The sequence below is a fragment of the Vollenhovia emeryi genome, unplaced genomic scaffold (assembly GCF_000949405.1).
Source record: "Vollenhovia emeryi isolate VEMERY1.0 unplaced genomic scaffold, V.emery_V1.0 DF939126.1, whole genome shotgun sequence".
In the NCBI taxonomy this organism is placed as follows: Eukaryota; Metazoa; Arthropoda; class Insecta; order Hymenoptera; family Formicidae; genus Vollenhovia; species Vollenhovia emeryi.
Window position 1 is genome coordinate 3747940 of NW_011967240.1, and position 17271 is coordinate 3765210.

Genomic DNA, 17271 nt, shown 5'->3' on the forward strand with positions numbered 1-17271 from the left:
CACAAGTATGTACATACATATACATGTATAAACATGTACAGAGAAAACTAGCGTTTACATTCTATTTGCCTTCCAGGCTCTATAATGTAGAACAATTAAAAGTGTAAAAACGGTAATGTTCCTGGACGATGCGATAGAGCTGAGCGTGCTGAAAGCTAATGCGGCGTGGAAAATTAATTGGAAAGTCATTGACCTACAACCGCAGTACGCACGCACGCGTGCACACACATGCATGTATGCATACATACATACACACTACACACAATCATATGACATGCCTGGTTGTTATGTCTGTTTTGTAGCGTACAATATCAATGTAATAAAGCGCGATTTCTCAAGCATATATTTTACAACATATTCTTAAATTTGGTGTATGATCTGCAAATAGCTGTGAAACGTAACAGTCGTCAATGAAATGGTGCATTACTGTAGGAAGGTAAACGTTAATGGACCCGCTCGTAATCATTACATAGTTTTTCACTTCTACTAAAATCAAATTCAAGAAAAGTTCATACGTTCATACAAAGTTCATACAAAGAGAGAGAAAGTTGAACATTTGGGAACGAAATAATCATGCCCGTTATGATAAATAAGTGGCGTGTACAAAATTATGAACCATTAATAACAAATGCGATATTTATCTCGTTCATTTGTCATAAACCTGTCAACTCTCAAAACACGCATCTGTGCACGGTAATTGCATATTATACCGTCGATGGAAAACTTAAAGAATAAGATAGCCAAAAAGGAATATAAGATAAATATTTAATTATAATATCATGTATAGTCATAATATATATATTATATGTATGTATATATATATTATACATACCATAATTTTGGTAATACTGTGGTTGTATATTTATTGAAGCATTTCCTCATAAGCAGAGTCAATAGAGAGGAAAAGAGAAGGAAGAGGTGGATAAAATAAATGGTGAAATGTTCAGTCCAAATTAACAAACTGACAATTTATTTAAAAACAATTCGTCATATAATGGTCTTGATCAGTTTCAATAATTTTATTTGTTTTAAATTAAAATTAGACAAAGTATGTAAACATTTTAATGCTGTAGCGTACCCGCTTATCCCATACACCGAATAAATTGTCAACTAATTTAAACGAAACATCGCCGTTTAGTTTTTTCCATTTTACATTGTTTCTCTATCCGGTCAATTAATTTTTCAACACCAAATGAGAGAGAGAGAGAGCGAGAGGGAGGAAGCGAGAATGAGATAAAAAGTACGGTCTTCCCGATGTCTGATTACTTCTAACTACATATTACTGTATTTTACGAAGAAAATGCTAATTTTTTTAAGTATATGTATGAAAAATAAATGTACAGGCAATTTTACTACTCGAGATAATAATTTAATGTTGATATATTTTGCACACAAATTATTAATAAACTATAAATATGAAAATCTATCGTCTTCTTTTTCGGTCAATTTGTTTTCATAGCACCAGAGAGAGAGAGAGAGAGAGAGAGAGAGAGAGAGAGAGAGAGAGAGAGAGAGAGAGAGAGAGAGAGTGTGTGTGTTCAAGAAAAGTCGGGATCTCTAACTAATTATAAAAATATGCAAGATAGAAAAAAATGTTAACTTTGTTAAAAATGTTACACGTTAAAAATATTTAAAAGTTGGAGAGTTTCAAATAACGCATTACAAAGTAACACCAGTGTAACTTTGAACAGCGTCGTCAAGATCACTTAGGGGGGCATATGCGTTTGGAGCCACGAACAAAAGGCATTTTTCATGAATTTTTTTCAGAGTCAAGTAACAAACTATAAAAATGGGGCTTTTTGCAGAATTAATAGAACGAAATTTGCAAAATTAATAGATACTATCGATTTCAACCGTTCTCACCTCGATTTTTCTTTTTGCTGTTGTCGTAGCGCGGCTATTGTCTTCCGCAGGACGAGGATCGTGGTCAGGTCAGAAGAATCGGATGCACGGCCATCGATACTATCGATTTCAACCGTATTGTGACCTCGGTTTTCCTATTTTCTTGTAAGAATACGCGATATAATATACATATGTATATCGAGGAGAGTAAAAGTATGTAACACGAAATAAAAAGTAGGAAGAACCTCGCAACTTTGTTTTATTGTATTAAAAGTGATAAAATTAGACAATATAATTCTACAATAATATATCGATATTTAATCGTATTAATTTAATAGATAACTTACGGTTTTCCTATACTCTATGTTACAGAACAAGTAAAATACTGTGTATGAATACAACAAACTGAAATACTTATTCTATTTCTTATACAATATTAGGCACGTTTACTTGGGACGTTGGTACTTGTATCAAAGTTGTAGTCGTTTTAAAAAATGTACTATAGTATCTCTCATTGTCAGTTACGTAACGAGATCGAGACTTATTGTTAAACGGACCGATACCAAAGAAATTTGCTTTGCGGGCATCTTTTACTCTCGCATGGAATTATTCGCGTGCCAACGTAATCTCTCATCATAAAGTATCCTTAAAACAAAAATGTATCAATATATGTATGTAGTATAACTCCTAAGAGTATTGCACGTGTAATATTTTTGCTGCGTGTACGTTCAATTATGATTTAATTCGCTTTGGTTTTCATTACTGTGCTTGTAGGATTAAGGATTGTGATACACCCGGCATGATGTGCTTTGTTCGTGGTTTTGTAGCTCGACAACTTTGCGATTAAAGCAAAAGGTCACGGATAAAATAACATGCAATCATACTGATATTTATATCGACACTCGCACGATTGTCAAGTAGCGGATAAAGGAGGCCATAATGATTGCTCTCTCTCTCTCTCTCTCTCTCTCTCTCTCTCTCTCTCTCTCTCTCTCGCGTTATAAATAACGTTTTTGAATTATCCACAGCCTCATTTCCATTTTCATCATCATCATTGGAAAAAGGGAATTATTTTTCGGATGCTTCGTTAAGTACAAAGAAAGAAGAATGTAAGGAAAAGTGCTCTCGCGAATGTGTTGTCAAAAGCCCGCGTATTCATCCACATTATTACATGCCCATTTAACGCAATTAACAAATTAGATTTTACGCTTTATTCCAAATCGAGTGTTTACTCGTTTGAGGCTCACATGGAAAATATGTAGCGCTAGATGTAATAATATTAAAGCAATAACTTAAGTCACAAGGGAGAGCTGGGGCGTATTACGAGCCAATCAAAAGCTGCAAACAAGAAATTTCAAAGAGTTTCGTTAGAAACGAAAAGTTGGTACGTGCGACCACATTACATTACGTTATACCAACGTGCAAATTTGACGTGAATAAAGTGAATAAAGGTTCAAGTACGTTGCAAAGTGGCGCGAGCAAAGGTAAAAAAGATAAACGTGAATAAATGAAAGGCGAAATATGTGGCTCGATGGTTGACCCTTAATCGCCGCGACTCGTCACAGGCGATTCGTCAGGAAACTAGCGGGGGACGTCATGAACGCGAGTCGACAAGAGAGTCGATCGAACGAGTTTCACAGAATCGAAAAATTTGTATGAAAAACTAATTGTGAGTTATCTTATATCCTGTTTGCGTAAAATTGATGATTCAACCGACAGGAGAGGAACTATGGTCGTTGCGGCGGGCGGTAGCACGCGTCGTTTGTACTCGTACATATACATATACAGGGTGTCGGATTCGATTTGGACCACTCCAAAGATTATAGTTGATTGGGTCAAACTGAAAAAAAAAGTTATATACCATTTTACAAAACCCGTAATTATTATCGCGTAATTAAGAAAAACGTCTGAGCCAATAAGTGCACGGAGGAGCTGAAGGCCGGACTCGGCAGACATGCAAAATAGTGTATTATTTTCCTACCACCAGAAAAACTTTTTCGGCGCGGTGTCATATGTCGCGCGTTCGCTCGCTGCGCGCCGTTCGCCCGCTCACCGCTCCTCGCTCGCCGCCGTCTCTCATCGATCGATGCGTGACTCCATCTCTCGCTATCGGATCTTGAGAAATGTCAACAAATACACCATTTTGCATGTCTGCCGAGCCCGGCCTTCCGCTCCTCCGTGCACTTATTGGCTCACAATCAGACGTTTTTCTTAATTACGCGATAATAATTACGGATTTTGTAAAATGGTATATAACTTTTCTTCTCAGTTTGACCCAATCTACTATAATCTTTGGAGTGGTCCAAATTGAATCCGACACCCTGTATATATAATAATTGCTAATGACTTGGACAATAAAGAGGAATCGGCAACACTTTGGCTCGATCGGTCGCGATCCTTGTTGCAGCGAAGCAGGACGGTGGAGATGAAGGAAATAATCACCTTCGAGACGTACGGTAAAAATGTTGGTGCGAGGAATCAAAAGTCCATGACGGGAAGGAACGCGAAGGCGGGTGACGATGGCGCACAGTGGTCTAAAATCTCGAAAACTTGGCAAAAACTAAATTTTTCTAGTCCGCCTAATTGTCGGTAAAAATTATTGTAATTTCAGGAAAAGTACACAAAGAAGAATGTCTTGTAATTTCAATGCTTGTACGTTGCCTTTCGAACGCGTGATATAGGTGTATAAGAAAAGTGAAGAACTTTTAGTATGTTGATATGGTCGCTTTCTGCAGTTCTGTCACTTTATTTATGTTATTTTTCAAATTACTCAGAACGCTTTCATAAAATGCTTTAATACTATTTATTGTTATTTGACACGTGTACTTTAAGTTTATTCATATTAACAATAAAACTTAATCTAGCAGATATATATACGATATGGTTTTTAACCTCTTGTGAAGCTTAGTACGACTCGATACTCTAATTTTATTATCCGATATAAAACTTTAGTCACCTTTAGCCAAAAAAGATGTTGTAGTCGGATTAAACAGAATATCGTACTCTTGAAGAGCGTGAAGAAAGAAATTGCTACTTTTTGCTGATATCGTTGCTATGATCAAAAATATCGGGCTGTATCTATGGATCTGTAATTTTTCAACAGTTGAGGCATCATAGGCCACGTTAGCCTTTTTTTTGTATTTTTTTATGTTTACTGTTTGTAGAAAATGAGTTGTTTGCATAAGTTTGCACAAGAGAAAATAAATCATATTATAGATTAAGATTTGTTGAAATATGAGAACTTTATTGTTTCACCCAGTATATAATAACCTTTTTTTTATATCAATAATAATTTTTCACGTAACAAATATTGTTTATATCTTGTGCGACTTATCGTTGTTAAAATATTAATTTTTGCCAGAAAACCAGGCGTTTAGACCACTGTGTCGTGGTCACCGTTCGACCAACGAGGCGTGAGACAAGTTCCGACCGAGATGACGAGACAACATCGTCGATCTCGTCTCACAATCAGATGCTATCGTTGTAGGGATACTCGATATCTTCTGCCGTCGTGTTTTGTTTGCAGCGATACATATATGCGCTCGAGGACAAAAGTTCATTATAGCGCACGCACTTGTAGCCATCATCCGAGCATCGACAACTGCACAAATCAAGTCAAGAGATAAGTACATAGAGTTATATGTATACTGTATAGGGTACGTGCCGAGAAAATCTCAACTCTGTATATACATTTGTACATCTCATCGTCATTCCAAATTTGATAATGTTTCACTCGTAATTTTACTGTTAATTCATTCTTCCGCCTTAGCCGTGCTCCATTGCAAAGTGAATAAATTAATAACGTGTAACGGCAATCGTTGACTCACGTGTTTCTCATGTTATACAATATGTCGCGCGTAAATCGATCGTAGACAGACCATCCACAGGCCTGGGTCGCATTGCAAATTTGTGACGTATCATCCCTTTCATCTTCCTCCATGCTAGTTTCCGTAGTTCGTGGAATTCTTACGCTCCTAGAGTCTCGTAGCAGTACCCGTTGCAGCTGCTTCTGCAATTAAACGTACCAGAGTCAATAAGAGATGCATTTATTTTTCCTCTCTGTTATCGTGCCGCCAATTATCAATGATATATATTTTTTTTTCAGACGCAGTAACGTTCGAAATATATTTCTGTTGTAAACAAATTAAAAATCGCTAGTATCTCACCGACGAAAAATCTCCGTCTTTCACAGTTATCTCCGATATGATGTCCGGCGTGTATATTTATGCGCGACGCACACACACGCACACACTATCGCGATTGCAACTTGACATGCTATTCAACAGTTTAATTGACGTCTCGATGGGGTTTGTCACAATCGAGTGCTTTCGTTTGAAAAGTATGGATTCGTCTTGACAATTATTGAAAGCTTTTCGTTTCTTTCCCCTCTACCAAGCCGAAAATCTGGGGAAAACTCTACTATAACGTGATTTTTGCCCCCAGCTCTTCGACAATTGTTAACAAATTAAAGATATTCTTCTCTTTCAGGAGATGTCTCAAAGTCTTCCCGTTGGTAAGTCCTCTTTCGTAGTCAATTGTTGCAACGGCGATAATCCTATATAAATTTATGCTTGACGAGCTAATTAATTAATTTGAAGAGCGCGCGTTGTAGAAAATTGTAGAAAATTCTAGAATACAAAAAGTTTCGACTCTCGGCGTAAAAGATTGTGGGTTAAGAGCGTATCGCGAGATCTCGCATATTTCTGATAACACGCAAACTGAGAGCAGAGCGTGAAGAAGGGAGAAAAAGATGCAGTGGCGGGGCGCGTTGCGCCAGTAACGTTGGCCGCTCAAGACGGTAAAGTGAGAGCGTGCAAACGTCATTCCTTGAATGAAGAAGAGTCGCCAGTACCGCGATCGATAGCCTCTCGTGTCAAGCGTGATACCGTTTCGTTGCCTTCTTCTAAAAATCTTTCGTCGTTATTCCGATCCGACCTAGTAAATTCCGCTGTAGCTGTGTAGGCGGGAAGGATTCCCATAAAGACATGCCTGCAATGAAATTTCTAGATCTCCCCCCCCCCCCCCCCCCTAGAACGATCGTAGAGCCGGTGCCGATTGAGCCGATACAATTTGATTCAATTTGGGACTCGCTTTATCGAATAGCGAGCGACGGTTCTCGCACAGTGCCGAGAAGAAAGATAATCACTCCGAGACCGAGGCGAGGTCGCGACTCGATAGACTCGATTTATGAATGAAGCTGCTCGAGCCACGCTCGAGGAGTACATACATATGCGTATTCTTCGCGCGTATCATACCACTCTCTTTACTACTTATTTTACTATACATCATATATTACTGTGTAGAAATTCTCTCTCTCTCTCTCTCTTTCTCTCTATCTCTCTAAAGGCCTATGTCCACGTTGCTAGAACTTGATCCAAGTTCCAGTTCCGAGAAATGTGTAGCCAATCAACTCGCAGCTATTCCATAAAAGCTGCAAGTTGATTGGCTACACACTTCTCGGAACTAGAACTTGGATCAAGTTCTAGCATCGTGGACATAGGCCATAAGGGTATTAGGACTTTACCCCATCCGATCGACCACGTAACACATTGAAATTACGCGGCTCAGTTTGAGCGCGCTTCTCGAATTGAATCGCGCTACGTGCTACCGGTACATTTCCCGTGAGAAGAACAACCTTCGCGTTTCATTTTCGATTGATACAATCACGGTCGAATCTTACCTCGGAACGAACTGCCGCCGTATGGATGAGAGCAGGGTAGCACAACATTACGGTGAGGGCGACGATGACGATTAGTCTCACATTGTGGCAGTTAACTTTGACGCGCGGGCTCGACATTTCTGCTTGTACGTAGCTGCGAGCTTCGTAAGATGACTCCAAATTTGTCCGCCGGGTTTGTACCGCCCCTGTACAGGATGCGCTTGACTCTGTCGCGGTGCGGCGCGGCGCAGTGCAGCGCGGTGAGTCCTCGATCCTCGATCCTCGATCCTCGACCCAACGTGGAACGCGTGCGCGTTTAGACGCTACGACTGGCGTGGGGCGGCGTGGCGTAGGGGCGTTACGGCGTAGGGGCGGCGTGGCACAGTGTCGGGCGACGCGAGTTGGCGCTGGCTGGCGCGAAACGGCCCGTTTTCTCCGTGCCACTGGCGAGTTTACAGAAATGTTGGCGAAAACGTTAACGTGCGACTGCGAAATGATTAAACACAAAAGTGAAACGTTCGCGTCGGGGCTGTTCTTTTTTTCACTTGATATGTACCGGGGCGGGAATCGTTAACACGCGCGCACGCTCTCTCTCTCTCTCTCTTAGTGATCGAGTTGTACGCGTTTGTATGGACGGTTCTCGGATCGTCTTTATACATAGACTGTCTTCTCGTATAGAATGAAGACGCTTTCGAGACCTGAGAGTTTATATAGGCTGGGCTAGCCGAGACAGGAGGGGAGAAAGATTTAGGCAGAGAAACGAGGAGTGAGAGAAAGAGTGAGTGAGGGAAGGCGCGAGGCCGAGAACGCGAATAAGAAAGAAGAAGAGAGTGAGGGGAGGCGCGAGACCGAGAACACGAATGTGAAAGAAGAAGTGGGAAAGAGAGACACGCTTAGACGTTACGATAATAATAAGATTAATAACAACAGTAACGATGAATGCGTGTAATAATTAAGACAACTGCGCGACCTTTCAGTTGGTTCATTCCTCGCGTTTAACGAGATCGATAGATCTTGCGGGTTGCACGCGCGTGGAGCACACGTGCTTCAATGGCGCGGAAAACGAGGTGTTTCCCCGTACCTCGCGCGAGTGTGCGTGTCGACGACGACGATTCTCCCTAGCCCTTTTTCATTCGTCTCTCCATCCGAGACGGGGTTTAACTTTGCCAATATTCCAAACGCATCCAATTATCTCAATTGATAATAGATAATAGATAATATGAACAGCGTTGAGTTTGTTTGTCCTTTGGTCGCTTCGTCGTATTCCATCGCTACATCGACACATTATTATCTAAAAATTTACTACGAATATGAAGAATACTACGAGAGAGAGAGAGAAAGAGAGAAAGAGTGGGTAGGGAGGGGTTAAGCCATTTGCGTCGTGTCAGAGAGGTAGACTCGCGTCTTTTATAAAATGCGCACTCTCTTTTTTTCTTTCGTTACGCCTGATGTAATATTGGTTGGGAAACTGTCAAAGAGCACGTAGACAATTTACTGACGAAAAACGTAGGAATCTAGAGTAAACATACACGGACGAATCTTTCAACGCAAATACACGTTCAAGTATTATACATATATGTGCTCGTGCTTAGATAAACGAAATTCAAACGGCGAAGCGAGCCGTTTTGTTTACGCATAAACAGATTCAAGTATCGCGTTATCGCGATCAACTTGTGTTAGAAACAACTCGATCGAGTAACAGGATGACTCGCGCGTATTTTCCCTATTTTCCCATTGGAATATTTTCCATTTTCTCGACGACACGCACTTTTTAGCGAGGCGGTCTTGAGCGAAAATCCGTCGCAAAAACGAGATTGCTCAATAATGTGCCACTCGTCACTCGTGACATGTTATTTTTCATTAAACTCGCAATTAACGCCTACACGCCGGTCAGTCAACCGAAATATGAGATTTGTATTTCAAACGTGGTTTTTTTTTACACTCTCAAGGAGCTTACTCGTATAAACATATGCGACACTTCAAGTCTTAAACATTCCCACTTTGACATTGAAACAATCGTCTCGCCATTAAGATATTTTTCAGTATTAACTCAAGCCCAGCTTTGTAAAGCACAAACAAATTTCGTCATTATTGACAATTTTTCCTATTTTTTTCATTTAACCAATCGACGTAGAGTGCGTATTCGTCATAGGTCACGCTCTCGGACGTGCCGTTCGAGTCGGGAATCGGGATCCAGATCCTGATGATAGATCCATAATGATGCAGCGCCGCACGATTGCCATTATTTGCCGTTTGCCTAAGAAAGGTTTGCCCCGCGCTCCACGAACCGTTTTAGTCCCTCGTCCCTCATCTTTTTTCCTTCTTCCCTCTTCCCTCTTCCTTCTGCTTTCTCGATTGGACTGGTAACTTTACACACGTACGTCGAACACATGAGTCGAAAAATATAGAGGCTCGACGGGGGCTTGTCGACTCAACCAATGGCAGAACGGTTCATCGCATACGTCGCGATCACCTCATCATGGATCGACGTGACGCATTCTATCGCACCATGGATCCGCCGCGGCACGTTATTAAATTTTCGTCGACCGTGCGCAGTTACTAATGAGCATAATGACTGAATGAATGATGATAGATGAAGTAAATAATAATGTGGCTTTGAGGAGCTCTAGACGCGCTCGCGACACAGAGAGAGAGAGAGAGAGAGAGAGAGAGAGAGAGAGAGACAGAAAGCGCTAAACGAGACGATGCCAACTTGGAGCACACGTCGTCGTCCTGTTACGGTTACGCTATACTTACTTAATTAGATGGATCGCGATAGAGATAAGATTGCACAAAATTTACATCATCGGCCAATGATTAGCGACTCCGCTCTACATTTCTATCGAGCAATGCGTCGTACATCTCCAAAGTAGTCTGACCGATATCAATGAAGATGTAACAGCAAAGGTCAGCTGGGCAATTTTTGGGCGTAACATTTCACGCGGTCGGAGCAAAGAAAGAGCGAGAGAGGGTACGGAAAGAGATGCGTAAGTGGCCTATGACCGCCCGAGGTTCGAATTGCGTCATTTCGTTTCCGGAAAGAAACTGTAGACTACGCAATTTGTCAAGCGAGATCGTTCCCTCTTTCCCTTCTTTTTTATACTCCGAAATAACGAAATATGGTATGTATCTTATGAAACTACGCGCAGAAGAGATAAAGGAATATACCCGCTCTTTTTTTCTGAGCAAGCATTATCAAATTTTCAAAAACGGCGTATGCAGCTTATAAAATCGAAAGGATTAAAGAGGATTGAAGAGGATTAAAGAGAATTGACGACGGAACCGTAGCCAAGTAATTATTAAAGATAGGTACGATCGTGTATACGATTCTCCTAAACAGTATTTTTTTAAAAGTCTTTAGAGATTACGATTTATACTATGTATCGAATAGATAGTGATACACCTATATAACTATAATATGTGTATCACCATCTATTCGATGTAGAGTCTCAACCATTATCACTGACATTGAATCATGTAGTCAATACATCGTTACTGAAAACAACGAACCTTTTTGATAAAAATTCCCTTGGGCCCATTCTCGGCGTTTATCAGCAAAATGGCTATATCGGGATATAGTTGACTTTTCCACTTCCTTTCCCGTCCTTTCTTTTTTTGGCTACGGTGAAAAGAAGAGCGTGTAAGATCTTTGGAAATTTTGACTCATTTAAATCAAGTGTAATTGTCCACACGTAATTCCTGAAAAAGCTGCATCGTTACGCAACCAGAAAGAAATGCCGAATCTCAAAGAATCTCCTTCTGAACGTTCTTCCAAAGACAATCAACACTTGCCCGTATCCATTTAGTCGAGTAGGAATCTTGACGAGTCTCGGCTCAAGTTTAACACTCGAGACATAGCAAAATGCACCTGCGAGCCTAACAATAAGTCTAAATAAACGATCGAATTTATATTACGTATGCAATCTGTTACTGTAATTAACATGAAATTGGCATGACAAATTGAACATTTAACGTATGACTCGAAAGCGACTCGAGTGTGTGTTTTCGTCGACAATTGTAACGTCCCGTCTCGTGTTTTTCCCAGTCGCACGAGCGCAAATAAGTCGATCGTTTACGTAAGGGCGCCCACGCAACCCAACAATACGTTAGGTAGCGCGTGACGGATGCGTAAATCGACGAGGCTAGGCTAAGCTAAGCTAAGCTAGGCTAGGCTAGGGCCAGGGCTAGGCGAGGCGAGGCGAGGCGAGACGAGGTATGAGTTTGTAAGCAAACGGAACGCACGCGACTAGTCAAGTCAAATGTCTTTCTAGGAATTCCTTCGATTCAATTCCTATCGATTGTCGTCGAATTCTTGTGACGTCAATGTCATCTGCAAATACGAAGAAATTTCCTGAAGGAGACCATTGGGATGACTGAGGCAAACAATTGAGAGAAATTCCTCGTGCCTCGTGCCACGAGCGAGCGAGCCAGTTCGAAACTAGATGTCATCGGGTCAAAGAATCGGGTTACGAGACACGCACGATATTACAACGTCACTTTTTAATCAGCGATCGACAGAGTATACGTCAATCGCGAGGGACTCGAGTCGCGCTCGGTGCTCGGTGCTTTCCCAAGGAGAACAAAAAGTCAGGATGATGATCAATTTGATATCATATTGATCAAATTTATGTCAAATTTTGGTTAATTTGATGCTATATTAACCAAAATTTTACATAAATTTGGTCAATATGACATCAAATTGACATCATCCTGACTTTTTCTTCTCCTTGGGTTACGAGTGCTCGACTAATTATGATCGGCATTTTCGATTGGCGATGACACGAAAAGAGTCGTTCGAGTATCGTTACTCTTGGAATTTGCGCAATGTAAGATCGTTCTCACGTTGCCAAGTTGCTACGCAGGTCGAATTTTGCGATACCCTCGCATCGTTGCGCATCGTTCGGACAATTTCCAACTCGCTCGAATTTGCCTCGAGAGATGGAAAATGGCGCGTGTTAGTTGCCTGTCAATTGTTCTCAAAAAGGTCCCTCTCGAGAAGGACGCTCGCGAAAAGGCGATAACGATTCGACGCGATACAAGATACGGTCGTTCGTAACTGCCAAGTACGCGTCTCGTCCACAAATATCTACCGCGTAGCCAGACGATTTTCCGAGAAGACGGGAACTACTTGGTGCCTTTGGTTTTCTTGGCACATTCGTCGGTACCTAAGTACCTTGCCAGGTGCGAGGTCTACGTTGCGCAATAGGGGTAACGTACGATATCTTCACAGATTTATACAGTAATAGGGGTAACGTACGATATCTTCACAGATTTATACAGTAATCTCTTTTGTTTTTAATACAATTCCGCACTTATTGAAAGACGAGAAAGTACGGATCGGAACATCGTTGCCTATGACAGTCCCGACTAGGGCTGTTACTTTTGATAACTTCGAAGATTCGAAGCTTCGAAAAATTTACTCGTGCGAGTGACGAATTTATTTGAAGAAACACTAAAAGTAAATAACATAACAAAGTCAGGTGGTAATCAAATGTGTCTAAGATTAAAAACAATACAATTGTAACATCAATTAAAAAAAGGAAACTTTAACATGCATATAGAAATTTTTTACTAAATTTAAATTATTAAATGATTTAGTGCTTTAGATTTAAATTTTTCATCTAAAATTTTTGCCAATATTTTAAAATATTGCATTACACCGTGTAGTATACAGAATTTATTAATATAATGAATGTAGAATATGACAAATAGGTTATTTCGAACTTGGACGAGTAAATCATATGATCACAATTCTCACGCAAAGCGTGATTAAACAAATATATGTAATATATAGTACATATTATAATACTTCAAAATTATAATTCAGAAGTAATTACGTATTTTTCAACATATATAAATTAATACCTTTTATTTGCAATATTTTTAATGTTCTTTGAATAAATTCGCCACTTGCACGAATAAATTTTTCGAAGCTTCGAAGATTTCAAAAGTTCGAATGTTGAGGCCTTCGAGGAAAATTACCAGTCCTAATCCCGACAGTGTTGGTTTACCTGTAAAGGATCGGAATTCCATAGCCTTGTGGAATTTGTATGGTAGACCCGACAGAGCGACCAATTGGTGGAATCAGGTCAAGTAGGACCTACCGATTCGAGTATTGATCACAACAGCTCGTAAATTATAATATATCTCAGAGAAGAAACTGACAATAATCTCGTGAATGAAGCTCGTTCTTCGCCAGCTCGTTCTTCTCTCGCCACCATAATTTGCGCTACGATTTTCACCATGATTTCCAGAAAAGATACTATTCTTTTCAAGAATGTGGAATCAGGTCAAGTAGGGCGCATTTATTGTTTTGCATATAGGCAACAATCTATAATCTTCCTAGAGGCATTTGATAATCTTACATTTCAACAATATTACAGTCTTATTTAAATACTATATTTATTAATTTCTTAAATACTATAATTGTCACTTCAAGAATACATATAATTATTTTGATTATTATAATGTTTGACTTGAAAATATATTATTTTCTATCCATTGTTTCCTTTCCATTCAAGAAAATTATTTTTAAAGAATAAGCATACATTTTTCTTGATTCAATTATGTAAAATTGCTTTACTCGAGTATGTTTTTCAAATTTTTCACGTTGAAACTAAACATATGTTTTCGAAAGGAGAATATTTTTTCTGTTTGGAGAATGCTTCAAACTGCGCCCACGCGCAATGACGAAATCGGCGGTATCGATATTGGTAGATATTGGCGTCAGCTCGAATTCGGAGCTTAGACAGCGAACTATGTGGAAAGTTAGGCGGATTCTCGTAATATAAGGAGGACAATATAAAGTAGTTGCAAATAGGCGGGAGGGCGGGGGCGGGGGCGGGGGCGAGGGCTAGGGCGAGGGCGAGGGCGAGGGCGAGGGCGAGGGCGAGGGCGAGCGCGAGTCGCTATAGGCCACGCGGCAGACGGCGCGACGCCGTTTATTTTCGTTGTTCGCGCATCCGGCACAAACGGCTTACCTCCACCGAGTGAGCGTGTCACGAATCGTGACCGCGCAGGTGCCTTCCGCCGCACCACTTTCTTCCCCCGACACATTAAAATGTTGAATCGGCTCATTGTGGTCTATTCGCGGTGCGTTACGACGCGACGTTTTCTTTCTCAAACATCCGTCACATCCATCGCTGACGCAACGGTCCTTCGTCTTACGTTAGAACGAAATGCGCCGCCGATTCGAATCTTGGCTCCTTCGGAGCCTCCGCGTAATGCCGCGCTCAGACTGGACGCGATGAGTGATGAGCGACAAGCGATAATCCAATGAGCGTACAGGTTTTATGGGAAAGCGTACTGTTTTCCTATAAAGACTGCACGCCCATTGGATTATCGCTCGTCGCTCATCGCTAGAGGTGCGACATTTTGATGTTATTTTTTGGCATTTTTGCGTTTTGTTTTTCCAGATTTTGCATTATTTTGATAATGTTTTTGATAATGCCGTGGTCAGAGGTGGGCAGGGCTTCAATAAGACGACTTAGACCCGGCTTCACCAACGTCGCTTAACTTTAAACTTAGTTTAATTCGTTCTTTACCTCTTTCCAACTGTTACTTTAGAAAGAGGCAAAGAACGAATTAGGCTAACAATAGGCTTAAAGCTAAACAACGTTGGTGAAACCGGGCCTTGATGTTTTGATAGAACAATTTACGACATTTGTTAAGGCTGAACATATGTTAAAAAATGTAATATAAAGCATAACATATTAAAATAGCATGGAACAAATTACTGAAATTGCATATTATTTTCGGGCTATAAAGGCAGTAACGTGTCTAAAAGAAGTAAACAAAAACTAATCTTAGGCAAAAATCTCTTTAGTTTAGGATACAACAATGACGTTAGAAACGTTTGCGAAGGAAAGTTGCGATTTTTGACGTTATTTTGCACGCTATTTTGCGTGTTGAGGATGATTTCGCGTTATTTTGCGTTTTAAAAACGTGTTAAAACAAAGTTGGGGACTTCAAAATGTAAAGAAACAACATTAAAAACATTCCTGGGGCACTTTGCGATATTTTGCGTATAAAGATAACATGAAAATGTCACACCTCTACTCATCGCCTATCGCGTCCAGTTTGAGCGCGGCATAACGCGTCCGTCGATCCTTTTTTTTTCGCTCGTCGATCGTTGGTATAATGTCTTTCTCTTTCACACACGCGCCTTTCACGCGCATCGATATGTTTAAGTGGATTTTCACCCACTGGAGGCGGAGGGGTCGCGATACAACATTCTCTCACAACTGGGATCGCTGGTACCAAATATCTATAAATAGGAAAAATAACTAAAAATAAATTTTGATAATAGAGAATGGTCGGTTAAATTAGCCCCATTTTAGCGTAGTTAAATAGCCATTTAACTATGATCGGTGTCGTTCGCTCAACCGTATCTCGCGACATTTCGCGAGTAATGGCTCAGTATCGTTGAAATCAAAGTGTATCTCGGAATTTTGGTTCGCGTACAAGTGTCGCCAAAGGACAGGCAGGAATAACACGAGTAGCGGTGGTAGGCGCCGAGCTTATTCAATGCGAGAAACATATGAAAGGCGTGAGACGACGCGTATGTGCGTATGTGCAAAGGTTGCTTCTATATCTCCGGTGAATTATAGTATACGTATACGTAGTACGTGTAAAAGGTGTGAACGGTCTGGATCCACCATCGTAACGGAATTTATACGTCTATTTTCCCAGCCAGAGTTGAAAACGATGTGGCGCCTCTGTGACTAATTGTAAGAGCGTCGGCGTCGGCGTCGGCGTCGGCGTCTGTGTCGATGTCGGCGTCGGCGTCGGCAGCACAATGACGATTACGACAGCCAAGACGACAACCGTCCTCAAAGATCGCCGCTCGGCGATGAGAGCACACAGACACCAATAAAGTCGTCTTCGTCTTCATTAGATTTCTTTACATTTCTTTTCTTGTCTCTCTTTTGCGTTAGAAATAATATAATCGGTTCCGCGTTTCTCTCCCCAGCCAGAAATAACTCGTCGATCGACGTCGAAACGATGTCGCGTCGACATCGAAACCGCCATATTGACGTCGATTCGACAGCGTTTCGACGTCGATCGACGAGTAATTTCTGACTGGGTCCTTTCGGTCCCGTATACTATTTTCAGGTGCCTGAAGGACGACCGTCGCAGCGATCCAAAGATCCACTCAATCGATCTTCTTTACAAAGCTTTTTTCATTTATTCCAATGAATTGCTCAGTAGACTAACTTTAAGGCACTGAGATGATATCGTAAATACGTATGAGACAATCGACGCTTGGAAATTGAGCGATTACGAATACGTGGGCAAGAGTTGTTCAACTGTCCGTGCTTTTCGCGCGACTGTGACCCGACGAAAATCGCAATGAAATCTTTGGCGTGTAAAATACACCAATTGTCAAAATTCACGTTGGCGTTTTATCACGGTCAACATTTGCAGTTGCGAGGGTACGAGACAGATTGCAATATACGCGTCGCGATAAAGGCTGATCGGTAGTCTCTCAATTTTGCATCATCCGGCAGCTCTTTTTCGTCAAACGATTACGCCGTTTCGCGAAATGAACGGATAAATGTTTGGAAGTGGTGCTCCGGCAAAAATGGTGCGAAACGTTGCAAACCCATGTGGTATAGCGATGCAAGTATTGTTCCGCTCCGGAAGCGGAAGAGGAGATACCGATTGCACCCCACCCTTGATGAAACACTTTCCAATTTTTTTCCTACAAATTAACATACATTTCCCTCCCTCCCTCCCTCCCTTCCTCTCTCTCTCTCTCTCTCTCTCTC

The 17271-nt window shown here is 41.0% G+C and overlaps 1 protein-coding gene across 1 annotated transcript; it reads right to left on the reverse strand.

The window, feature by feature from the left end:
• Positions 1-1859: 1859 nt before the first annotated feature.
• LOC105569081 lies at positions 1860-8229 on the reverse strand. Its single transcript, XM_012025245.1, has 4 exons — positions 7523-8229; positions 5670-5851; positions 4285-5443; positions 1860-2487 (listed from the first exon to the last, which is right to left on the reverse strand). Exons 1-3 carry the CDS (start codon positions 7637-7639, stop codon positions 5311-5313), a joined length of 432 nt encoding a protein of 143 aa, XP_011880635.1. The 5' UTR covers positions 7640-8229; the 3' UTR covers positions 1860-2487; positions 4285-5310.
• Positions 8230-17271: the final 9042 nt, after the last annotated feature.